The sequence below is a fragment of the Dipteris shenzhenensis genome, chromosome 19, assembly GCF_047967505.1.
Source record: "Dipteris shenzhenensis isolate YYH24624 ecotype China chromosome 19, Dip_SZ_1.0, whole genome shotgun sequence".
Taxonomy (NCBI): Eukaryota; Viridiplantae; Streptophyta; class Polypodiopsida; order Gleicheniales; family Dipteridaceae; genus Dipteris; species Dipteris shenzhenensis.
Genome location: NC_141614.1, coordinates 30,482,567 through 30,509,835, shown reverse-complemented (window position 1 = coordinate 30,509,835; position 27,269 = coordinate 30,482,567). Strand labels below are relative to the sequence as shown.

At 45.7% G+C, this 27,269-nt stretch overlaps 1 protein-coding gene across 6 annotated transcripts in view; it reads left to right on the top strand.

Moving 5' to 3' along the window:
* The window catches only part of LOC147890334 (chromosome-partitioning protein, putative (DUF639)), a 109,919-nt gene that overhangs the window by 54,701 nt on the left and 27,949 nt on the right, over positions 1–27,269 (top strand). For all 6 annotated transcript variants that reach the window (XM_087390610.1, XM_087390609.1, XM_087390607.1 and 3 more), the window contains 3 exons: positions 67–203; positions 11,092–11,797; positions 15,453–15,565. In XM_087390610.1, the coding sequence (XP_087246736.1) occupies positions 67–203; positions 11,092–11,797; positions 15,453–15,565 (956 nt within the window). The remainder of the gene's footprint in view (positions 1–66; positions 204–11,091; positions 11,798–15,452; positions 15,566–27,269) is intronic.

The window sequence follows — 27,269 nt, the reverse complement described above, 5'->3', positions numbered from 1 at the left end:
AAGATATTTTGTCCAAAAGAATGAAGGCTTTTAAAATGTGTTATCTTGTGGAATTGCTCACAACAGCCAAATGGTATTCTGCAACATCAAAAACCTTTGAAGTTCAACCTGACAGGAGGTTGTGCAAGTGTTGAAAGAATGAAAGTGGGACCCTTTGGTGCATCAGTTTTTGATTCAGCTATCCAGGTTACATCTGATGCTGAGTAAGTTTCCCTAATCTTCGAGCGGAAGCAACAAATACACATTTTCTTTGAAGAGCAATGGAAGGCCGGTGGGTGCAACCTATATTTGCATGTGTTAACTGCCAGTCAGGCCAAGATAATAGTTCATATTTCTGTATGTATCGTAATTTATGATGTGCACATTCTGTGTTGACATGTTATCCCTTGCTACCTTCTGAAGACATTCTGTGTTGACATGTTATCCCTTGCTACCTTCTGAAGATGTTAAATCAAAACTCACAACTGCTTGACGTGCATGTAATCAGGATCACAGGAGCAATGAAGGAGCCAATCAAGAACAAATACAATACATAAATAAGTCACGTACTTGGCAAACATGAGGATAGAGATGGCTGCAGAAAATTGCCTATAAAACTGTGCCAGTGAATTTGGAGCTGGATCCTCGACAAAAACATCTGAAGGAAGCCCAAAGAATTTCTCTCTCTTTGGAGAGGCCTAACGTGCGAGAGGGGCCTTACCCATCCGCTCAGCATGAGGGGAAGTCTCCTTCAAGGGTCCCATCCGTTGCCTACTGATTGTATTGGGCCTATCACGTGGCATTCTTTGCCACCCTCTTTTCTCTTTTTTGGTCCTTCACTCTCATCCAAATCCCTTCTGATGGGGAAAGCCAAGGGATAAGAGATTGACATGGCTAGGGACGGGGTGGAAAGGTCGTCCTCCCCTGTCTTGCTGGCGATCCAAATGGGCCTGAGGTTGAGAGGTGGGGCAGCTCAGAAAGCATGGACAGGCCTTGGCCAAGTGGTACATCTGCTTGCAATGTAGGCATTGTCTTGGTATGCATGAGATCTCAACTCTTTGGCAGAAAACCCATCCACTCAAGGTCTCTAGCAACACGTCCTTGGGAGGGTGTTGGGATCATCCCCAATCAGCCAAAGCCTTGGGACTCCCATCATCAGAGAGTACTAAGGCTGCTGAAGTTGGGGTCTCTAGAAAATTGTTGAAATAGGCCCCAATGGAGGACAAGATAGGTCGGTACGCCTTAGGGAGGCCTAGGAAGCTGAGTGTAATTAGATATCTCCATATTTGATTCATCGACTCCATGTCATCCACTGTGAAACCTATGGTACCAAGGGATAAAGAAAACCAAACGTGGACCAAGATGGAGTTTGCTCCACCATTGCTTTAGTGGTGTCTAGGGAATTAAGCTGGAGGAGAAAAGCATCCCTTTGCCTGTGGCATCCTCATAGTTCAGGGCTACTGCTATAGATTCATCTAGTGTAGTCACATATTTAGCCCGAACTTCCATTTTGATCTTGTCGTTCAGTCCATAGATATAGTCTTTTAACTGAACCGACATAGGGAGAGGGTCTGTTATTTTCATGACACATTCTCTGAATTTGTCAGTGTACTGTGCCACTGACAAGCTCCTCTGACGAAGACTTCTATAAGCATCCCAAGCTCGGGATTCTTCATCAGGTGGGAGAAAGTGTTTCTTGAATTTAGCTTTAAACCCTTCCCAGGTGGTTGGAGCAACTTGATCCTTCTGTTGCTTTATCCACCATCTGTCCGCTGCCTCAATAAACAGGTGTGTGGCCTCGCGGATTTTCTTTAGATCGGATCTAATCTCACAAATGGCGAAGGCTTCTTCCCACTTGTGCAACCAAACCTCGATCACATCAGAGCTGCGCTCGGTCATTCGACCAGCGTACTTCTCCGGTCTATAATTAGCGATATTAGGCACTTTGACCCTTGCGCGCTCTAAGGAATGTACACTGGGCTCTGGCTCAACTAGAGCTTTGCCCTTATCAATCCTAGACGGTCTAGCCGACAAAGCTTGCACCATCTCCCTAATCTCATTTTGACCAGCATTCACTTGAAGTTGCTGGTTCATAATCTGCTGTAAAGCATCCTCTAATATTGAAATCCTACCAATCAATGTAGGTGCTGCCTGATGTGACATCTATTGGGTAGATTGTACTCTAGACTCACTAGGATTCACTCTTGAATTCTGCCCTTCTGCTTCCATAGGTTCACAGTGGAAGATGGGGTTTTTTTTTTTTTTTTTTTCCTCTTTTTTCTCTTCCTTTATTGGGTTTTTTTTTTTTTAAAAAATAAATATGATGGATTTCCCCCTTTTTCTTATACACAAAAAAGATAAACAACAGTCCCTGCTGTAAGAATGAATTAACAGCAACTCAGAATTTTTCCGAAAGACAAGATGCTTGCTGGATTCAAGTCCGCCATCACGTGTGCGTTGATCGTCAAGAGGGATTGAAGGCTCGCCACCAGTTGTTCGTTATCGTCTGTTTGCGTTGATTGAAAGTGGCAGCTAGTTGCCTGCGTAATGTTCTTCCTACTTGTCGTCGTTTCTCTTATCTAGTAAATCTCTCCACTTCGCAGGTAATTATCACGATTCAGCCCCGTTACCAGCCGCTACGTCAAGTCAAACCTCAAATAGCGGGGTGTCCTTCCAGACTTTCTGCATGATCGACAAAGCCAAGGAATGTTGGGGAAAAAAAATTTCGGGTTTTATTTCATCGTCGCCTCCTGTTCCGCTATCCCGCTCTCTTTTAGAAGTCTTACGATGAGCAAATTGTCGCAACCTCAGACCGTCAGCAGGACGTGATTGTCTTCTCATCACGACAGCCAGCAATCCTAATTTGTCGTAGATCGTGCACGTCGCTCATCCCGTATCCCCTGATCCTTCACCTGCTGTCCGTCACAAAACGACGGATTCTACCTTACCTTCGCTCTGATACCAAATGTAAAGCTGCATCTACTTATCGTCGCTGCTCATGCGCGCTGCTCATGCGATATACTCTAGACTTACGCTACTTCTACTTCTCTCTTGGTTTGTTATTTGTCACGGGCGATGGCTTTCTTTTATTTTCCTCCCAGCCAACTCTCAGGGACCTGATGCGTGATCATTCATGATACCCATCGTTAATTCCTTCATCCTTATTCCTGAGACCCACAATTCCCTAGATAGTTCCTGGCCACATGTCTTCATTTTAGGCCCTTAGATGCATCCTTTTTCACCCCTCTCTTGGAGTTCCTTTAAAAACAATTGCCCCTTGGCAATCTGCACATTTAGATGCACCTAGGCCCTAGCCCTATTAGAACTACCTAGTCAATGCCATTACGCCCTCACCTAGGACCTTGGCAGTTACTTCTCTTGACCATTTAATTACGCACATTAACTATTACAAAAGTTGGTCATCTAAGAGAAAATGCCCACCGATCTATCCGAGGTCATGCTATCTCGGCTAGAGCATAACATTAGGGCACTGCAAAATGCCTCAAACTTCTCATGTGGAAGTGCTTTGGTGAAGATGTCTGCAACATTGTCATGTGTTGACACATAGATCATATTGATCTCCCTTGCATGCAACTTCTCTCTGACGTAATGATAATGAACCTCAATGTGCTTCGTGCGAGCATGAAACACAGGATTCTTTGCCACTGCAATAGCACTTTGACTATCAGTGAGAATTGGAGAAGGACCCTCCAATAAGAGACAAAGATCAACGAACAAATGTTGCAGCCAAACACATTCAATTGTCGCTGTGAAAGCTGCCCTGTACTCAGCATCACATGAGGAAGTAGCCACTGTAGATTGCTTCTGGCTCAGCCAAGAACTGCAAGCTTTGCCCAAAAAGTGGTATCATAGTCTCCAGCCCAATCTGAATTACTATAAGCATGCATTTGCAAGTCAACCACCTTGGGAAACATCAAGACATAAGACTTTGTCCCTTGCAAATAACGGAAGATGCGTTTTACAGCCCGCCAATGTGTTAGTCTTTAGGCTGTCTATATACCTGCTCACCTGAGATACTGCATACTGAATATCGGGCCGTGTATTGCACAAATAGATGAGGCATCCAACAGCCTGGTTGTAAAGTGTGACATCCACTGATTCACCTGCATCATGCATAGTAAGCTTCAGCCGTGGCTCCATGGGAGTGGCTATAGGCTTACAATCATGCATGTTGAACCTATCCAGGAGCTTCTGCACATACTTGGATTGAGACATAACGATGCCATGCTTGTCTTAAATAAACTGGATCCCCAAATAAAAATTTAACATGCCCAAATCTGTCATGTCAAATTCAGCTTTGAAATCTGCAATTATATCCTCATTTGACTTTGTGAGCAGCATGTCATCTACATAAAGAATGATGACCAAAATATCCCCCGCATCCTTCTTGATGTAGAGGGTGTTCTCCGTGGGACTATTATGTAACCCCTTACTTGCCAGGATTGCATCAATCTTGGCATACCATGCATGTGGGGCTTGTTTCAGTCCATATAAAGCTTTGTTTAGTTTGCAAACCTGAAGTGCATTGCTAGAAAGTTCAAATCTAGGAGGTTGTTTGACATAAACCTCTTCTTGCAATTGGCAACCAGCCTTGCCTTGTACCTCTCAATGGACCCATCTGGCTTCCTTTTCACTTTGAAAACCCACTTGGTACCAATGGCATGCTTACTTGGTGGTGAATCCACAACATCCCAAGTCTGATTTTTATGAATGGACTGCAATTCATTGTGCATGGTATGCATTCAATGCACATTATCCTTTGCTTCTTCAAAAGAGTCAGGTTCTTCTTCATCAAGAAGAGTACCTGCATAAGCTGTCTCAACTGAAAGAGCCCCCCCTGTGTGCCTTACTGCACTATGAGTCTTGCCAGGCAATGGTGCCTCAAACCTGAGAGTCTGTAGTAACCAATTTGGAACTGTTTTGACTGCATGTATCTCTTGAATCTCTTGCCTGACAACTTCATCCACACCTTGCAGAGGTACAAAATCAGCTTGTGGCTGAATCGGGGCATGTGGATGAGGAGGAGGTTGCTGTAAATTCTGATTTTTAGCATGAGCCTCAGGTGGGGAACCAAATGCTATAGGAAGCATCCCCTCAAAAACATCATGTGAAGAAGCGGGAGTTGTAAATTCAGCATGTGTATGTGCTGAATTTTCTGAAAATATAACATCTCTACTCACAAAATATTGCGAGAAGCAGGATTGTAGAGACGATAGCCTTTGCTTTGTGCACTGTACCCAACAAAAATGCATTAAGTGCCTTATGTGACAACTTATTTCGAAACTCCATAGGCACGTGGGCATATGCAACACAACCAAAAACTCTGAAGTGATCCATTGAAGGCTTTCTCCCATGCCATGCCTCATAGGGAGTGATTGTCTCAAAGCCTTTGTGGGGGCCCGATTTAACAAATAGTTTGCACACATGAGGCCTTCGAGCCGAAACCTATGAGGCAACTTTTTACTGGTAAGCATGCATCTATCCATCTCCGTAAGAGTGCGATTCTTGCATTCAGCTTTACCATTTTGCTGAGGTGTAAGCCGCACTGTAAGCTGATGCGTGATGCCTTTCTCCTTTAGAAATGCCTCAAAACTCATGAGACATATACTCCCCCCCTCTATTTGTGCGAAGTGTTTGCACCTTGAGTCATGTCTCATTCTCAACCTTAGCCACAAAGTGTTTGAAATGCATAAACACTTCTGATTTTGCCTTAAGACCATATACCTAAGTATAATTGGTGAAGTCATCCATGAATGTAACATAATAGAGATAACCACCAAAAGCAGGTGTCCTCACGGGACCGCAGACGTCACTGTGTATGACCTGTAATTTACATGTAGGTCTCATTGCACCATCCTTCTTAAAAGGAAATCTATGCATCTTGCAAACCTCACATGCATGAGGAGGAGGTGACTCCAAAGGAGGCAGTGCATCAACCATAGCATGCTTTTGAAGTGTCATTAAGCTGCCATAGCTCATGTGCCCTTACTTGGCATTCCATAACTCTGCATTCTGTGTCGCAGCAGTGGGAGTGCTCATTGAAAGTGCAAGATTGGATCTTTTCTCATATACATCAAGCTGAAAAAGACCCCGATACATAGTGCCAGACAACATCAAAGCATAGTCATTCTCTTTGTCTCTGACTGTACACTTAGCATCATCGAATGTAACCTGAAATCCTCCTCTATTGAGAGAGGACACTGAAAGCCAATTCTTCTTTATACCTGGCACATAGAGAACATCTGAAATTCTGAAATTTGTGCCATCACTGGATGTAAGGATGATGTCCCTCACTCCACACACTGAATAAGAATAATTATTTACACACGTCACTTTCTTTTTAGTAGGTGGAGGATGCAGAGATGCAAAAAGGCTCTTCTTAGAAGTAATGTGCTTAGACGCACCACTATCAAAATACCAAGTATTTATTGTCTCATTGACACTGAGTGAGCATGCATCCTTTGAAGGATCTTAACTGCAAGTCAAGAAAGCATATGGATCATCATCAATAGTGACTGTAGTATCTGAACTACCGACTGAAAAATCTGAAATGCAAGGCAAAAAGGCATAGTGCTCTTCCACAGAGTTGGCTGTAACATCTCCCCCATCACGTGCATGAGGAGCTGATGCATCTGACACTGCTATACCTGAATCTCTTTTCTTATCTTTAGCTATGCGCTTCTTGCATTCACCTGTATAATGACCTGGCGTCTTGCAGTAGTGACAAATGCCCTTCTTTTTAGGCTTATCTGCATCACCCTTAGCCTTATAAGAGGGCTGTCCTAAATCAGCTTTATGCTGATGTGCGGGCTGATTGGCATGTTGCTTTTGTTGCCCTTTTCCCTTGGGCTTAAACTTAGAAAGCATGGCATGCTCGCCAGCCCGTGTTGTCATATTTCTTCGTGTCTGCTCTTCCTGCAATAGAAGTCCTACTAATTTGTGAAAAGAGAGAGGATTGCTGCCTCCCGTCAATGACAAATTCAGCGAGGTGTGGAAACTAAGATAGGACTCAGGAAGAGAATTCAGAGTGGTGGTAATCATCTCTGAATCCGGAGTAACTTCATCAATATTCAACAACTACTCCCTCAAATCCTGCAGCTTTGTGAGGTGAGTATTCATGGAATCTCCCTCATCCATATGCATATGAGATAGCTCTCTCTTCAGAAAGGAAACTCTGGCATCATTTATTGCTGCAAACATACTCTCTAATATTTTCCAAGCTGCCTTTGAGGTCTTGCATGACTGAGGAATAATGAACCTCTTGACAGAAAGAGAAATCAGTGATAGAGCTTGTGCATCCCTAGAATCCCATCTTTTTTGCTTTGCTGTGGGAGCCACTAGAGCAGTAGCTGCTCCAATTACTTGTGCTGCATTTTGACCTCTATCCCTACCTCCAGTTGTAGGAGTGACAGTTGTAGCCACAGAATCTGGCCGTGCTTCATCTCCATTGACATAATCCCAAAGATGTATGCCAACCAAGATGTTGCGAACCATAAAACTCCACAAGGAGTAGTTGGTGGCATCCAACTTATCCTTCTGCGTGAGGACTCCAAACACCTCATTGGGGTTGTTCTAAGCCATTTTTGCCAGATAAACTCAAAAAACACAGCAAACTAGATGGGTAAATTCCCTTCCTGGGATGTAAAATGCACAACCAGAGTCTGCCAAAGAAAATCTGCCCACAGTGACAAATACTATCACAACCTATCAAAGGCTTGAAATGCACCACAATGCTCTGCAAATGCCCAAAAATCTGCAAAAAATGGCAAAAGTCTGCAAATTGACTCACATTGAGTCCAAAACTGCTTGCAAATCTCCCAAATGGTTTTTCAACTGCCAAATTGCATCTGAATGCCAAAAGCCCCAATTTCTTCAGGGAAATTGCATCCAAAAGAGGGCAAATTAATTGAAAGCCCCAAAAATGCATGAAATTTGCAATTCACAACCAAAAGTTTCAAATTTTGGGATGAAATTGCAACCGAAAGAGGGAAAATTGACTGAAAGCGCCAAATTTGCAATTTGTCCACCAAAGTTTCAAATGTGCTCAACACTTGCAAATGTGCGCAAATCTACCCCCAAATTTGCTTGAATCGGAGCCAAACAATGGCTTGATGCAACAGATCCAAAGACCAACTATTTGCTGGCTATATGGACAACCAATATGGAGCAGATAGGTCGCACGTGTGATTAGCAAGTTGTACGGAGTGAAGCTGCAGAGAGCATGTACGGCTTAGGTACGGCACAACCCATACGGATTGATAGAAGGTACGGTGCCTACACGTACTTTGTAGTAGTACGGAATTCGTAGTAGTGTACGGACACATGTACGGATGGAATGTGGTGCAGATGCAGCTGAAAAATAGTTCGCACGTGTGGCGGTACGGCGAGCTGATGCCTGTGTATGAAATGCGGGTCGAAACCCGTATGGTAGTACGGCGGTGCAACAGTATGGAATGGCAACGGAATTGTCAGTTGTACGGATCTGACGTGCAGGTACGGAATCCGTACCGACTTACGGATGGGGGTAGATCTTGTATGGATGGCAGGATCTCGGACAGGGAGCAAATGCGGTGAACAGGAGCTGGGAGCTTGGGCAAGAGGAGCTGGTCCAAGAGCTTGTCCTGCTCTGATACCAAATGTGAGCACAATGGAGAGCAAGAGTGATGAGCAAGAGAGAGAGTGAGCAGAATGTAAGTGTACTCTGAATAGTGGACTGAAATGAAATATATTTCAAAAGAGAAGTGAGGGGTTTTGTCTAAGTGAAAAAACCCTATCTTATCCACTAACCGTAGTTAGGGATTAGATTGTGGTTAGGGGGAAAAACCCTATAGAGGGAAAAGTGCCCCTAACCTACTTATTACAATACATTGGCCACTGCCTATAATATGATAATAATTCTAACATTATGCTCTATCCTCTCCACAAATGAGGCCTTCAAAATCTTCAAGAGTATTCAGTCACCTTGTTTATTTTTGCTTAAGTCACCTGCTTCGTTTCTTCTTTATTTCTTGTTTTCATTCTCTTTTGTTTATTTGACGTATTTTAGTAAGCACTGGGTTTGCCCAAGAGACTCCGCGGGTCTTTAGAAACCCAGTATAGCTGCTTATGCTTGGGCACTGATGACGACATAAGTGTTGCTTTGCTTGCTAAGTATGTCTTCCTTTTGCTTTTCATAAAAGTTTTTGTTTACCTCTTTTTTCTTCTCTTTCATTTTCTCTTTTATTTTCTTTGTAGATTTTTGATCTTTAGAACAACAAAAATTCTAAATTTGTATGATTGGACTTATTCTAGTCTTACAAAGGTATATCTTCAAGAGTATTCAGTAAGGGAGAGACGAGCTGTAAAGCCAAAGTGGAGGAGCTGTTGTAATTATTGACCAAGCAATCCGAGTCCTTCCGATTTGATGCCCATTATCCCGATTTGGCACTTGGGAGAGCAATAAGTACAACTACGGCACTAGAGACCTCGACAGTAAAGACCGTTCAGCCCAACTAACCCCTAGCATGCGAGTACAAACAAGTATATGGGTTTGTTGAGTATGGCAATACCAGTTGTAACTGCTTTGCGCACATGATGAAGCAATAAATGGAACACCTCTTTTGTCCAATCACTTCTGAAGCCTCTAAGCAATTGATGCACTTCCTATTGTTATGAATTCACATTCGTTTACTGTGCTGCCCAATGTACGAATGAGCATCCTATGCAAAGATGATGATGCACATCGAACCCATCCTTCAAATGGCAAGAGCTTCCACCGAACCCATCCTTAAAACAACAAAAGCTTCTGTTAGGCAATCTGAATGTGCCTAGGCAATGCATCTTAGGAATGAATCTACATGTTAACACCACCTTCGGAGCTGACACAATTCTCATTAGTGGTTGGAAGAAGTGATCCCCAAGCTTTTGTAAAGATGACTCAGTCAAGATTGAGATAGTGCCTTTATGTGTTAGATGAATCATCTGTTTCCCACTGCTGTACATTGCATTGCTACTGACCTATTTGTCCCCTCAGGGTGATTCATTTTTGTCACACGGACTATAAAGAACACAAAAAAAGAATTGCATAGGCTGTTGCGGGATACCACCTATTTCTATATCTGATACAAACTGCTAATTCATTATCTCTAAACCAAAGAGTCAGTGAGAGAGGACTAAACCATCTCTTTCTTTCTCTTTCTTCAGCCCAACGGTAAAGATAGCTCAGTCAATACATTTTCTTTGAAGTCCTTATGTGTCTCTCTTGAACTCTACCAAAACATGTAGTTTCTATTATTGTACAGTATTTCTCATGAAAAGCTGGTCTCCTCTTGCCATTGCTATTATACTAAATGCTGTGTTCAGAAATCTGCTTGTGATGCAGTCCATATTCCCCTATCTTCAGCCACGAGCATCCCCTTCCAGGTTGACCATTCCAGATACCAACCATTTTGATCTTGGGCATTTCCATTTTTTGAGCATGTAGTACCCTCCTGCACGTCTTCCCTTTGGTGTCACATGCTTTCTTAGTATAATATGCCTCTTACAAAGATCCTTAAACAAGAATTGCCAGCATTGTCTTTTCTTCTCTCTGTTGCAGGGTTTTCTCACAAATGAATCCTTTTTTTCAAGTTTTAGGAATTGTTCTTGAAGTGTGCTTGCGTTTGTTCTTTGTTTTTCCTGATAAAGGCTCTGTTTGTTCTATCAGTGAACTATTCTCTTAACTATTGATCCTGTTCTTATAGTTATCTTACAATCTACATCAAATCATCATTTGTATACACGCTCAACAATTGTTTAGTTACTGAAGTAGCTTGGTGCTGAGAGAGAGAGCTGAGGGTTGCGGGGGAAGGAGGGGCGATGAAGGTAGGGGGTGAGAGCTTGTGCTTGCAATTTTCTTTAAAAGAGGTAAGCTGGTAGTTTTGCTCTTGCAGTTGGTATTTCACTTCCTATTTATAAAGAATTTGTGGTGTGATTTTCTGTTGTAAATTTGTGCTTGAAGTAACCTGGGTGCTCCAGATTGCATGATGAGAAATCTGATAGGGGGTTTTTGTGTTCCACCATGATGTGCTCTAGCTTTTCTGATTGAAAGTTTTATTATGGTGTATGTATCAGATCTGAACCTTGGGTGTTGGAGTTCGTTGACTTTCATGGAGAAGGACGACGTGAAGTTTGGTTTGCCTTCATAAATGAAATTCTTTCAGCATATTCATTTATTCATGAATATGGACCGGGGATGGATGATCCTTTTCTTCCACACATGCCTGGGTCTGAGCATGGTAGCAAGAAGGTTCTTGCATCTGCAGTCAATGGGATTGCCAGGGTTCAGGCGGTACAGTCGACATTGGGTAGGGCACTGGAGCATCCAGGAAAGTTGTTGCAGTTTTCATATTCGGCAACTGCTCCATGTGGTGAGCTTGTGCTTCAAGCCTTGGCAGTGGGCTTTTGGGGTGGCCGTCTAGATGTAAACCACAAAGATTTGAGTAAAATGACACGGGTTGGTAATGGGCTGACCACTGCCACCACTGCTGATGATGCAATCGGGACTGGCCTTCATGTGGTGGACATAGATGGAAGTGTTTTTCTTCGAAGGTGGATGAAATCACCAACATGGGAAAGCTCAAGATCTTCAAGTTTCTGGAAGCAAAAGGCAGGGGGGAAGGGTTTGATTTTAGGAAAGGAATTGGCAGTTGGAGATCTTACTTACATTGACAAGGCAGTGAAGTTTTGCAAGGATCAAAGTCAGATGTTGGAGCAAACAAAAGCAACCATTGATGGAGCTTTACTGAAGGGCATTCCCAGTAATATCGATCTTTTTAAGGTTAGTTTGATTTTTGCAAATCCAACTAGATGAGAAATGTATTAATTTTTTGTTCACAAAAGAATAGTTGGAAAGAAGTGCACAGTATATATATGTGCGTGTGTTTGTATATAATATATATATATATATATTAAAGAGCTGTCCAATGTATATGGACTGACTCATATACCCCCCTCCCCCCCCCCCTCTCCCCCTCTCCTGGCGCAAACATGAGCAAACTGAATTCCAAGATAGTACTGAAGCTGGTCCACATCTGTCATTTCAAATGACTGCTGCAAATCAGCCTTAAAATCTGCAATATGCTGAGTAGAAGGTCCATTCAAAAGCATATCATCAACATATAGTCTTAAAACCAGCAAGTCTGCATCGTGCTTGCAGACATAAAGAATGCTCCCTGTAGGACTGTTCTAAAAATTGAGTATTAGAAGATGAGCATGTATATTGGCATACCCAGCGCCAGGTGCTTGCTTCAAACCATAAAGGGCTTTGTGCAAGCGGCATACCTTATTTTCAGATTCTTTGATCTCAAAGCCAGGAGGCTGAGTGACAGAGATGCCCTCATGCAATTCTCCATGAAGGAAAGTGGTTTTGCTATCCTGTTGATGCACTTGTCAATGCTGATAGGCTTAAATAGCAATGACACATGTGATAGTAGTAATGCGTGAAGTGGGTGCAAATGTCTCCTCAAAATCAGTGCCATGCTGTTGAGTATGCATAACCTTTTGCAACAAGATGGGCTTTGTAGCGGTCAACACTACCATTAGCTTTCAATTTGAATATATACCCACTTGGTGCCTATAGCATGCTTGCCTTTTGTAAATCACACACTTCCTGTAAGGGTCCTGCAAATTGTCCACGGGCACATGCAAAAGATGATTCTGCTTGCGATTTCTCTGCATGAAATGTGATTCTTTAGGCACACGATTCAGCAAGGTTCTGATAATTTTCTCATAGATGAAGAGAAATACCTGCGAAGTGTATTGGGCACATGACAAAGAATGGATCTTATGGCCGATTCTTGGGAAGAAGCCTCTTGTGCAGTTGGTGATCTTGTTTCCTGATTCCTGGGAAGAAGCCTATTTTGCCTTGCCATTTTGGAGCAAGCTGGGATCGTGAAATGAGGAGACAGTCTGTATTCTAAAGTTGTAGGCAGCCGATGAAGAAGAGAATGACTAGTCGGTGAAGAAAACAAGAAGCAATTTATGATTGTGAGAAAGGGGAAGGGAAACTAGCCTCCATGGAAGCTGGCTGTGAATAACGACGACCTATTAACTTGTCCAAGATCGACTTGTCCAAGATGAGAGATCGACAAAGAAAGCATAACGGGAAGATTTTTAGCAACAATAAGGATCAGGCCATGTTTGAATGAGGAGCATTCATGTTGACTATTTGCATCATAATATGGGCAACGAAGAAGGGCCAACGATGCAGCAGTGTGGCAAGTGAATCAAAGATTCCTAAAGAGCAATGGTGGCAGTTGAGACGTCGAGCTGAGATTTTTCAGATTCCCACGGTTCATGACAGCTATGTTATGAATCCAACATGCAACACCCCAATCCACGGGTGGTGTAGATGCTTCTTTCAGGATACTTTTGATCTTTCTAGAGGTTGCAATTTCGGATCCAGTCCATCAATCCAGCAAGTCAAAGTAATCCGGAAATTTTTTTTAACTCCATAATGATTTCTTATCAATACACCCAATTTGCAATCAAAGTAACAACTAAGCGCATCAGGCTGTCAAAAGATGGCTGTATTGATCTCTATTTGTACATCTCTGTGCGATGAGCTGAGTCCAAAGTGCCAAGAAGAGAAACATAATGATTTGTTTATAGGGCTATAATTCCGCACATGATTTTGCAGTCTAGAGTTGAATGATGCTAGAGTTATTTGGTACATCAATCAATTGTCTCAGAATGGTCATAATCCTTTGTCAAAGCTAACCTATATTCTCTTTGTAATCCTTTTTATACAAGTCAATACTTTCTTCTGAAAAGAAAATATAATATACAATTGAAACTTTAACTCAAGAAGATAGAAACACATGCTTATTGGGCAGCACAATGTATAGATGTGGTACAATTTAGGAACTTGACATTGGTTAAGTGATGTCAGAAAGAATATAAATGGGCCCAAAAGAAAAATCAAAGGAAATGGCACAGTAAAAGGATGTGAAGCCAAAATGGTGGCAAAAAGTTATGCACAACAAGGCTTAATTTAGGATAAATTGTTGAACTGTTAACATGTGCTCTGTACATACATCGATTGGATGTCAAATGGGCATTCCTCAATGTTTTTTTGATGTAATTTGCATGCAATAGCTACAAGGGATCATCTGGAGTACCTTGCATGCAAACCTAAGCATATAAGCTTAAGAAGGCTACATTTCTAAAACAAACACCTACTTGGTATGCCAATGATATAGTAATACTGTGCACCAAAAAGTTTTTGGTGAAGTGATTCAGATCATGGAACCTATGTGCTACAAGAAGACGGGCTTTCCTTACATGTGCACTTGATGTGGATGACTCAATCTTTTCTAGGAACAAGACGAGACTGGTTGAGAAGGTCAACTCAAAGACTCTAATCATATTTCAAGCAACTGTTTGAAGTGAGACATCTAGGTGTGTTGCATTGCATGCAAGTCATCAAGATTAACTGGGATGATGGTGGAATACTTTGTAGCTACAAGCACATTTGCATCTCTGTCAAAGCAGTTTATATGATGGACTGCAAATGAATAAGGTCACGCCAAGTCATGTTGAAGACAGAATAACACATTCAAAGTTGGTACTTTGTATTGACAGGCAGTCAAAAAACTTTTGTCCCTCATGATGGGCATTTGACATGCAATCAGCATAACTGATCTAGGTGCACGGCATGGGGAAATAGTAGAGAGGATCTTCAGATGGCTCAAAGACACATAAATCACTCACTCACATATATGAAGCAGAGATTGCTACTCAGGGATGTGTTGCATGTCGGTTTGGATAGACTGGTGAATTGTATGGGCTGATCTGCATGAGAGGATGATTTTCTGTGGGATTTAACATTATTTTTGTATCTCAATGGGTGTATGACAATGAGCCATATGGTGTGTACTATATTAACTCCATATAGTTGAGATTTTTACGGGTAGTATAGCTGTGACTATGGAGGATGCTGCTGATTTCCTATTTATTAAGGAGACACTGACTTTCAGAAGTGGTCTTTGGCAGGCTTTCTTTGCTGTTGTATTTTTCTTCATGACAAGGGAATATTTGGAAACGCATACCTTCCAATTATGTGCACTTTTTGTTTCACTTTCCTGAGGATCCTTTTTCTGGTCAAAATATTGTGTTTTTAATGCACGATGGGTGGTCTCTTTACAATTAATGGATGTGTATGTGCTGTAAACTAAAGATATAGTATATCTGTAGTTTGCTCAATTGATGTAGCCTTTGAGCTTGCAAGTTTTGGTGTCGGGTAAGGCTTGGAAGATGTAGTTTGTTCACTACATCTATGTTGCATCCCTTGACTGGTCTTTTTCAGCCAATAAATTGGAAGGTATTTTTACTGTATGAGGCTGTGAACATTTCCTTTTTCTTGCATTGATGGGCTGAACTATTGTCTGCGTTCATCAATGAACACTGATTTTGTGCTTCTGACTCCTGAGCAGGAACTAATGCTTCCTTTCACGCTCTTGTCGATCAAACTAAATAAATTGCGGAAATGGGAGGATCCTCCACTGACAGTGCTCTTCATGGCTACGACTTCTGTGATATTGTACAAGTAAGATTGACTTTGACCTAGATATTATACCCATTTAGCTCAGTTGCTGTTTTAACTGTTTCCAAGAGAACGTTAATTGTTTGTTGAAAATATAGTTACTTTGCACATACCTTACATGCTTGGTATCAGCATGTTATGTATTAGAAATTCCATCATTTTGTCACTAGTGTATAAGAACTTCAAGGTGCATTGCAAAGAGCTTTCAATCTATACGTATATTTATAAAGACAAAGCTACCTGAAAATTTTAGTGTCTGGTCATGTCTATATATTCTAGTCAAGTGATATACCTGTCTTTAAAAAAAAGAAACAGAAAGGAACTTCTATTAATGCTTGAAAAAACCAACTATGCAAATCAGCGAAAACCAAAAGGTGCTGACAATGTAAAAAATAAAGCAAGACAAACATGGTTTTCAAAAAGAAGAAACTGGCCTATTCCGGAGAACGCAGCTTGCTGCCTAGGCAATCTCCAGAACAGGGGCTGACCACCAAGGTGGCGGACTATACATCTAGTGAATACCTCTTGGGTTGAGGACATGAAAGGTGCATGCAGGCCATGCCTTGCAGAAACGTGCTCGCCCACTCTAGAACTTGGAGTTTTGCGCTCCTAGATGGAGCGCAAGGTGTAAATAATATCCTGCCAAATGGCAACAAGAGTGGTTTCCGGGGAAACTTGATGCCCTCCCATCACCAATCAGCAGCGGGCAACCCAGATGTTCCAAGAAGCGATAGTAGACACCATCTCCCATACTCAGGTGGGAGGACCATCCCCCAAGTGAAGTCTTGCTGCATCCTCTATGTGTTGGCCACAATCGTGAGACCGCGCTGACCAGATCCTTTGCACTACTTAGCAATCCCAAAGACAGTGAAGAATTTTCTCTAACACTCCATCTGTGCAGTAGCGGTAGTGACCATCTACCTGCATCTGCTCGAACCAGGGGCCGATGGGCAAGCCTCTATGCGCAACCATCCATAAGAAATAAGAGATCTTACATGGTCTATGGTTGGTCTAGAGACACAACCAAAGCGATAAATTACCTCCCTGGGAACATCCTACTCTACCCAATGCCACGCCCTCAAGGGAGTCCATGCTGCTGCCTCCAGCTAAAGACATCGGGCAATGCAGGTGGTGTATGAAGAGAAAGGTAATGTGGTCTACAAGTCACTATTCCATGAAGATGGCCATTTGATGAAGGATGACTGCCTAGGAAAAATATTTTGGAGGAATGCCATGTACCTTCATATCCTTGGCACAGAGGAATTGCAGCTACTACTCAAGCTTTGGAGAGAGATCTTTATAGAATGCCTCAACCATCAGAAAGTCACAAACGGAAGGCACCTGGCCTAGTAATGCCTCTTCCTATGCCTCAGGCACCATGGGAAAGCATAACAATGGACTTCATTTTTTATTTGCCATGATCAAAGACTGGACATGATGGGATATGGACTGTTATAGACAGATTCAGCAAGTAGGCCCATTTCATTCCAGGACGGAAGCCAATCAAGGATGAAATTTTGGAGCTGGTATCGAGCTGCTGCTCCTCCCCGTTCCCCTGCTGCTCCCCCTCCCCTCTCCCTGCCTCCGTCCCCTCCCCCCTGCTGCTCCGCTCCCTCTCCCTGCCTCCGCCCCTCCCCCCTGCTGCTCCCCTCTGCCCCCTGCTGTCCCGCCCCCTCTCCCTGCTGCTCCGTCCCCTCCCCCCTTGCTCCGCCCCCTCTCCCTGCTGCTCCCCCTCTCCCCCTGCCTCCGCCCCTTCCCCCCTGCTGCTCCGCTCCCTCTCCCTGCTGTCCCGCCCCCTCTCCTGCTGTCCCGCCCCCTCCCCTGCTGCTCCGCTCCCTCTCCCTGCTGTCCCGCCCCCTCTCCTGCTGTCCCGCCCCCTCCCCTGCTGCTCCGCTCCCTCTCCCTGCTGTCCCGCCCCCTCTCCTGCTGTCCCGCCCCCTCCCCTGCTGCTCCGCTCCCTCTCCCTGCTGTCCCGCCCCCTCCCCTGCTGTCCCGCCCCCTCCCTGCTTGCTCTCCCGCCCCCTCTCCTCCTCTCACTCCTCCCTTTCTTCTCCTCTCCCTTCCCCTCCCTCCTTGCCCCTCTCCCCTCTCAGCCTTAGCCCCTCTCCTCCTTCCCTCCCCTTCCCCCCTGCTTCCTCCTAGCCTCCTTTCCCCTCCCTTGCCCCTTGCAGTTTTTTGGAACGGAAGGAGCCTTTTTTCCTGTTCGAGTCGGCCTCCTCACCTTGATTGGCGATGGATTCCCCGTCAGCCAATCCTACTCCATCTCCACCGGCCGCGAAAACTATCACATTCTCTAAAGACGAGTTGCAGCAGCTCAGGAAGGATGTAGAGATTGAGTGCTCTACCACTTTGTTAGCACGCATCTTCGGGTCTCACCCTTCCAGATCCCAAGCCAGAGACTGGATGCTTGCGGCTCTCCCCCCAGACCTCGCTCCTCGATTGGTAGATGTTCGCCTTCTGGGACGAGGTTTCTTCCAGGTTGTTTTTGACACTCCAGAGGCTGCGAGCACTGTGCTCAAGGCCGAGCTTTTACACCTGGGACACAGGAAGATCTTCTTTGAAGCCTTTCACCTTGGTTTCGACCCAGTTGAGGCAGATAAGAAATTCTTTTCGCTCTTCATCAGGTTCCCCGGGCTTCCCCAGGTCTACTATCGACTTCTTTCTGTTATTGGGGAGCATTTTGGCGTAGTTGCTGAGATCCCACCCCTCCCTGGGTTGCCATTGACTGCAGCAGAGGCAACCAAGGCTGATGGGGTTCCTAGAGTTAGGGTCCTTTGCAAGGATCCTAACCTCGAGATGGACCACGTCATGATACAGCGCCCGGATGGTTCCTTTTTTCGCCAGAGAGTGGAGATTTCAGGCAGGCAGGACCAGTGCAGGATTTGCAGGACCTCGGGACACTTTGCCAGGGATTGTCCCAGAAAGAAGAAAAGGCCTAAGAAGACCTCTGGTACAGCTACCGCCTCAGGACATCGACAGGGGGGACAGGGGGGGAGATTAGACCCGGCACTTGCCCCTCGACCTCGACAGAGGGGTGGTACAGGTCCAACTCCTGCTCCTCATTCTTCACGTGGCGGTCCTGCTCAGTCAGGTGGTGGTACAGGTTCAGTACCTATTCCTCGGCCTCACCAGGGGGGTGGTACAGGTCCTGCTCCTCGACCCCCACCTCCCTCAGGCACACGTGACGCTTTACAGTGGGTTCCAGTACGTGTGCAGGTCCCTCCTTCAGTTCACGAGGGTACCTTAGTAGATTCTGCTTCACCTCGAGCTGTCCTTCCTGTCTCACCTTGCACAGTCCGAGACACTGAAGCTTCGACCTCCTCCCCAGTTGCAGCTTCTTCCTTAGATCCAGCACTGCCAGATGTTCCTCTTGAGGACGGAGAGATTTCCGCGGCTGGGCAGACACCGGGTAGAGAGCCTTCCTCACTCCCTCCCTTGGACAGGGGGAAGGGGATAGCTTACACTGTTGATCCTCTTCCCTCACAAGGGATCCTTCGTACTCCGGTGTCTGGATTGCTCCACAGGAACTCATTTTCAGCCTTGGCAGAGAGTTCAGATTTCCCAGAGGAGGAGTTTGTTCCCGCTACTTTTGGGGAGCCAGTGGTTGGATTTCCTATTGACAGGGCTTCTTCTTCAGGTGCCAGGATTCTTTCCCCTATTGACTTTCCTCCACTGGGTTCCTTCCCTCCATCCAGGAGGTCTTCCCCTGTTGAGGGGTTTGTTTCCGCCACTAGGTCGGGTAAGGTGTTCCACTCTACATCCTCCCGTCGATGAGGATTATCAGTTGGAACATACAGGGCCTAGGTGGCGTCCCACATCGCCGCCGCAGACAGCTGATCCGGGATCAGCTTCATCCAGGTGTTACTGGTGGTCCCATTGATATATTATTTATTCAAGAGCACAAGCTGGATTATAGAGATTGTGCCAAGTCAGGCAAGTTGCTCTCAGGACATACTTTTTGGTCGCCTGCATTGGGCACTAGGGGAGGCACTTCTATTTCAGTTTCGCAGTCGGTTCTCCCCTTAGTTGTTGGGCACGGAGTCATTATCCCCTCTAGAGCTCAGTGGATTATTCTCTTGATTGGAGGGCGTAAGGTTGGCTTCCTCAACCTATATGCCTCCAACATTAGAGGGGAACGTGTCCTTATGTGGAAGACTTTGCTCTCCTGGGCCCCCATTGTGGATTCTTGGGTGATTGGAGGTGACTTTAACATGGTCGAGTTACCTTCAGACAAAAAAGGGGGTAGAGAAGGCGGACTTCACTCTTTGGAGAGAGCAGCTTGGGATGCCTTCCTTTTCCATTTCTGTGGCAGAGATACTTGGTGTGATGATGCCTTTCTTATTCAGCCACAGTCCCTCCTGTTCTCTTGGTCGAACAGGAGGCAACAGATGCCTATTCATGCACGCATTGACAGATTTTATGTAGATGACTGGGCACTTGACAGAGGGGGATCGGTATGCATTGCTGCAGGGGTTTCCACCTCAGACCATTTCCCTGTTGTTTTGGCTATCTCAGAGCCTCACTTGAGAGGCCGATCAGCCAGCATCAGGATCCCAGATGCCTTTTACACAGAGGAGGACCTTACAGAGGCAGCCCTACGGGTATGGTTTGCTCATGTCCAGGGAGGGCAGCCACATCCTTCACATTTAGCCGCTGCCCTCTCTGGTATTAGTGACTTTTACTGCTCAGTTGCTTCTACCAGGAGACGAGATATTCTCAGACGTGAGATTGGTGTTCGCCAGCAGTTAGCAGCTTTGCAGAGGGAAGAGCAGAAACGGCCTTCAGATGCTTGGATTCAGGAGCGCCTTGCTGCAGCGAGGGCTCACTTGCAGTTACTGCTTGATCAGAGAGCAGAGTATGCCTTTCATGCACGGGAGTCCTTCTGGATTCAGATGGGTGGTAGAGTCAATAAACACTTCTTCTCTACTCTTGGCCCTAGACATAGTAGAGAGAGTGTATCTCAGCTTATTGACTCACATGGGGTTTTACAGACAGAGCCAGATGACGTCTTACGCATAGCTTCAGATTTCTATGCCACCCTCCTTACTGCTGATCCTGAGACACACGATATAGAGGATGCTAGACAGGCTATTTGGCAGAGTATCCCAGTGTTGGTGAATCCGGATTTGCATGTTCTACTTGACGCACCTTTCACCAACACAGAGTTCAGGACTGCACTTTCAGCCCTTCACAAGGGCAAGTGCCCAGGTTTAGATGGCCTCACTCCGTCTTTTTTCATTGCATTTTGGGATATGATTGGAGACTATATTACTTCAGCCATGCAGGCCATTTGGGACTCTGGCGAGATGCCTGAATCGCTTACAGAGGGCCTCATCCACCTTATCCCAAAAGGAGGTAGCAGAAATTTATTGTCCCAGTGGAGGCCTATCACACTTCTGGGGACTTGTTACAAGATTCTGGCCAAGGCGATCAGCCTCCGATTGCAGCCACTTCTCCCTGATCTTATCCACGACACTCAGACGGGATTTGTGCATGGCAGAAGTATTTTTGATAACATTTTTTCTTTCTGGGAAGCTTCAGAGTGGGCCGTGCAGAGTGGCCAGAATCTTGCCATTCTACTGTTGGATTTTGAAAAAGCTTATGACAGAGTAGATTGGAGTTTTTTGGAGGGCACCCTACTACGCTTTGGATTCACTGATGTTTGGATCAGAGGTGTTTCCTCTTTGTACAGGTCAGCCCATAGCCAGGTACTTATTGGTGGGGTAAGGGGTGAGAGATTTCAGATTTCGAGATCAGTCCGTCAGGGATGCCCCCTTGCTCCTTTCCTTTTTTTATTCGTGGCCGAAGCTATGAGCATCTATGTTAGATCTCAAGCTGACATCTTTGGGCTGAGACTTCCTATCAGAAGAGAAGAGGAGCTGCTTGACAGTGAGTTGGCTGATGACACAGCGATTTATTTGGATGCCTCTCCACAGACATTGACTAATTTCAGGACAGCATTGGATTTATTTTGCTTGGCGGCAGGGGCGCAGATAAATTGGCATAAATCCAATGGCTTTTGGATCAGTGATGAGGACACTCCAGTTTGGGGACTTGACATAGGGTTCACTTGGGTTCAGAGGGGTGTGCCTATCAGGTATTTGGGCTGCCAGGTCGGCTTGGGTATTTCTACCACGCAGCAGTTTGCTCCCGTGTTGGAGAGCATCAGAAGGAAGCTTCTCTTTTGGAGCTCAGCCAAGCTGGATCTTGCCTCTAGAGTTGTGGTGGTCAACCAGGTCCTTTTGGCCACGGCCTGGTTTATTTGTTCATGTTGGTGCCGTTCTAGGGACTGCATCATTCAGCTCAGAAGACCGATCAGGAACTTTCTCTGGAGTGGGCTTGATGGCACAGCAGATGCCTTAGCCAGGGTGGCTTGGGAGACCCTCATCCTCCCTACACAGGATGGGGGTCTCAATATTATTGATCCAGATTTACAGTGCAGAGCCTTACTTTGCAAGATAGTGGTGCGAGGACTTATGCCAGGACAGGAACCGTGGAAGGACTTTCTTATCAGCAGCATACAGAGGTGCACACCTTCCTCAGGAGGAGACTGGATGAGCAGTGTTAGATGGATTTTCACCTCAGCACACCTCAGATCACCTTCATCCCCTCTCATGGTTGCCATTCTGAAAGCTTGGGCTAGTTTCAGAAGCTCTCTTCGGAGGATTCCTCCTTCCTCCCGGGAAGAGATTGATAGGCAGCCCATCATGTGGAACGACAGTATTTTAGATGATCGTGGCAGACCACTGGGTGCCTCACTCTACATGCAGTGGGCCAGGTGGGAGAGGGGACCTGCTTCTTCTTTGGGATCTTGGAAAGCCTTCCGTAGGCTTCCAGAGGAAACCAAGTCAGGGTTGATAGGACATCTCAGAGGGAGTGCAGGGAGGATCTTGCAGATTGAGTCAGCCCTTCCAGAGGCTTGGATAGACACAGATGATATGCCTCTCACTACCTCCACTTGGGCAGGTACTTTCTCGAGAGGCGGGGTTCCACTTCAGGTCTTAGCCTTCCGAGGTGCACAGGAGGATGCTTTGGTTTTCAGTGTCCAGGATGGTGGCAGATTGCTCAGATCTACAGATGATATATTGCTTGAGTCTGCTTTTCAGCCTATCAGGGTCGTAGGCCTTTTGATGCAGGGATCAGATTCAGAGTGGTTCTTAGACCCTGACCCCCAGTTACTCTCCACCGGGTCTTGGAGACTTTGGCTCTATGGAGGAGTTCCCATCAGGTATTTACAGTGGGACCCTGGAGAGTGGGAGTGGATTGACGTGGGGCATCGAGAGAAGACCATCCCCTTCTTTCGTTACACGGTCAGTAATGCCAGGAGATTTCAGCTCAGTAGTAGAGGTTGGAGACCCTCCAGAGTTCCTCATTGGGAGACTTTTGGTATTACTGCGGATCAGCAGAGGTACTTCTGGAGGAGGCTCTGGAAATCCCACAGGAATAGAAAGATCACTATCTTCTTTTGGCTTTCTATTCATGGAGGGATTGCAGTGAACCTTTGGAGGTCCAGATTCGGAGCCGACCCTACTTGCCCTCGTTGCCTTTCTGCTTCGGAGTCTATTCAGCATTGCTTATGGGATTGCAGACAGGCGAGATTGATTTGGATGGGGATAGCCAAGATCTTCAGTCACTTTGCCCATTCCCCACTCTTTATGACTTGGGGCTCGGTGGCTTGGCTTTCTCTTACAGGACCTCAGGTTTTCTATGAGGGACTTGACTCCTCCCGGGCCATTTCAGTTCGACATCATCGGGTTGAGCTCTGCTCGTTGGATGTGGTTACACACCGTCCTTTTACAGCTGTACATGCCTCTGTGGATACTTCTTGGGAGATTATAGCGAGCATAGCAGCCTGGCATATCTGGAGATCCAGATGCACAGAGGCTTTGGAGGGTACTCAGGTTCATCCCTCGCACACATTGGCTAGTATCTGGACAGACATCGTACACACTCTGATGGCCGTATGGACGGGTATGCAGGGGGACTCCCGTGCAGCCTCAGCTAGGAGGGCTTCTTTCTTCAGGGAATGGAAGGATTCTCCTTTCTTCTCTGAATCTACTACAGGGTTGAGATGGCACTTTCAGCCTCAGCCTTGGTTTCTTTCCACCTCACTCTGAGGGGGTTTTTTATTATCCTCATGATTTCATGATGTATTCCGCTTTGAGCTTGCTCTCGCGGGTTTTTGTTCTTACTTAATAGAAGTCTTTTTCATGGAAAAAAAAAAAAAAATCAAGGAAGATATCAGATGGCTAAAATTTTCTTGGCTCAGATTTTCAAGCACCATAGTATGCCTAAGTCCATTGTTAGTCATAAAGACCTCAGAACTACCTATCTATTTTGGAAAGCCTTATTTGATAATATGGGGACAAATGTGAATTTTTCTTCTTCTTTCCATCCCCAGACAAATGGTCAAAGTAAATTAGCAAATTCAACTATACTAGACCCTTTGAAATGCTACATGGCTGATCAAAAATCAGATTAGGAAAAGTACCTTCCACTTGTGGAGTTTGCATACAATAATATCATTCATACCTTCATGATTCTGGCACCAATCTTGAGGAGTAAAGACGAGATATTTGCAGCTGATTAGCCAAGTGTGGACAGCAATTGAGAGGTCTCAGGAGAAACAAAAGAAAGCTGTAGATGAGCATAGAAGGCAACTAGACCTCAAGAAAGGCAATTGGGTACTTATAAAATTTAAGAAAGCCAGGCTCCACAAGCGGAAGGGCAAAGAGAAAGTGTATGCCAAGCTGTCTACCAGGTACTATGGCCTTTCCAGGTCACAGATGAGTTGCCAGACCACTGGAAGATTCACAATGCTTTCATGTGAGTCTTTTGAATAAATATGAAGGACCGGAGCCTATAGAACCTCTAATGGAACATCCTCTAGAAGTGGATGAGCTGAAGGAGATCCTTTAGCCTGAAAAAATTGTGTATCATACGGTACACAAGGTATCTCAAGGCAAGGTATTTTATAGATACATTGTAAAGCTCAAAAATTAATGGGCATTGAATGCCAAGTGGATGGGCGAAGACATGTTGTTTGATTATAGTTTTGGGTATTTACAAAGAGGCTTTTCAGTTGAGGTCAATCATTAGAAGCCGAGGGGATATTACCAAGCTGTAAATATTCCAAGTACAAGTACAAACCTAACCATTTATTTGATCAATATTCGAAGTAAATATTACCAAGTTGTAAACATTCCAAGTAAAGTACAAAGCTGACCATTTATTTGATCATAAATAAAGAGTTCTTCATTTAGTTTTAATTATGGTCAAAGAGTTCTTTTGATTGGTCAAAGCATTGACTTCGGTCAAGAAGACCTCGCTTTGGTCAAGGAGACTTGGTTGAGGCCAAGATGGTTGACTTTGATCTTTGATCAACCAAGATATTCCAACATCGATTGGGAGGTTTTTTCATAATTAATGTCCTTGACTTTAGTCAAAGCCCCTTAATTAGTTGTTGTCTTCTCAGATTTGAGGCAAGCGAGAGCTGCTGCTCCTCCCCTCTAGCTGCCCTCTCCCTTCAGCCCCTCCCCCTCAGCCCTCCCCTCCCTCTCTCAGCCCTCCCCCTCAGCCCCTTCATCGCCTCCCTTCCCTCCCTTCCCCGCCTCCCCCTCTCGGCCTCTTCCCCCCGCCTTCCCCTTCCCCGCTCCCCCTCCCGGCCTCCCCCTCTCCCTCCCCGCCTCCTCTCCCCCTCTACCTGCTCCCTCCCTCCCTCCTCCCCCTTCCCCGCCTCCCCCTCCCGCTGGCCTCTCCCTCCCCGCCTCCTCTCCCCCTCTATCCACCTCCTCGCTCCCCGCCTCCCTGCCTCCTCTCCCCCTCTACTCGCGCCTCCCTCCTCCCCTCCCGTCTCCCTCCTCTCACCCCCTCTCCCCTCTCCTCCTGCCGTCTCCCTCCTCTCACCTCCTCTCCCCCTCCCCCCTCTCCGCCTCCTCCCTCCTCTCCATCTCCTCCTCCCGGCTGCCTTCTCCTCCCCGGCAGCCCCTCAGCCACCTTCTCCCTCCCTCCTCTCCATCTCCTCCTCCCAGCTACCTCCTCCTTCCCGGAAGCCCTCCCTCTCATCCTCATCCTTCTTCCTTCCCAGGCAGCTCAGTGCAAAAGGAACTTTTTCAAGTGTTCGAGTCGGCCTAACCCACCTCGATTGGTGATGGCTCTGCCTTCAATCAATCTCCGTCCACTCCCACCAACCGCAAAAACAATGATTTTTTCAAAAGATGAGTTGCAACAGCTTTAAAAAGACGCAGAGCAAGAGAGTTCTACATCACTCTTTGCTCGCATCCATGGGTCCCATCCTTCCAGATTACAGACCAGGGACTGGATGCTCTCCGCTCTACCTAGAGACCTCTCAGGGCATCTCACAGATGTTCGTCTGCTTGGGCGAGGATTCTTCTAGGTTGTTATTAAGTCCTCGGAGGTAGCAGGTACAGTGCTTCAGGCTAGTCCATCCTTGGGGTTTGATCTTGTCGAGGAGGATAGCCGGAGGACGCCACTCTTCATCAGATTTCTCGGCTTTCCTCAGGTGTACCATTGACTTTTGCATTCCATTGGAGCCGCCTTTGGGATGGTTACCGAGATCCCCCCTCTCCCTGGGATGCCTTTCTCAGCAGCAGAGGTAGTCAGGCCGGATGGGGTACCGTGTTAGGGTCATTGTCTTTGATCCTAACATCTCGAATGACCGCATTATTTTTCAGTGTCCAGATGGCTTCTCTTCAGAGGGAGAGTCGAGATTGCAGGGAGACAGGATCAGTGTAGGATTTGCAGGACCCTTGGGCACTCTGCCAAAGATTGCCCAAGGAAAAGAAAGAAGAAAAGACCTAAAAGATCCACGGGTGCGCCTCATAGCTCCACCCGACCTGGACTTTCCTCACGACTAGCTACTACTTTTTCCCACACTGCTAGACCTTCGACTTCACAGCCAGGACCGTCAGCCTCTCGTCTTGGTACTTTAGCGCAGCCAAGACCATCAGCCTCTCGTCCTGGTACTTCTTCAGCGCGGACAGAACAGTCAGCACGTCATGTTTCGATTGTCCCCCATTGGGTGCCTATCAGCGTTGGAGAGCCAGTTCCACCTCAGGCTACCACTGATGGTGCCACGGACCCGTCTCTTCAAGCAGGAGACATTCCTGTCCTGGTTCCATGTGTAGGTGAGATTGCTCTTTACCCCTTCAGGTGTTCATGTGTAGGAACGCTCACCTAGGGAGATCCTTACGGTAGAGACCCGTGCCTAGTCTCAAGCATGGGGACGGGAGAGGTTGAATTACATAAGGGAGGGGCATTAAAGAGGGAAGGACTTGTGAGATTGGGGAGGGGGGGACCATTTATGAAGGGCATAGGGGAGGGAGGCTTTATAGTACTATCATAAGGAAAACGATATATAATATTACTTTGTAGCTTGATGGTAGGGCTCATGCCTTAGAAAAGGAAGGTTTTGGGTTCGAATCCTTTTCTTGAACCTTTGGGGAAGCCCCCCTTGCACATAGTCTATGCATAAAATAAATGAAGACATGCATAAATAAACTAAGCCATAGAGAAACGTAGCTTAATTAAAGCTTAAATAAATTAAGCCATAGATAAACATAGGTTAATTAAGCCTTCATGCACCAAAACTAATTGAAATTGGTAGGAGAGGTGAATTTGTGGATTTTAAGCGTGACAGCCACAGCTGAAAGCTTTGTACTCTCAATTTTCATTGTGAAATAAAATC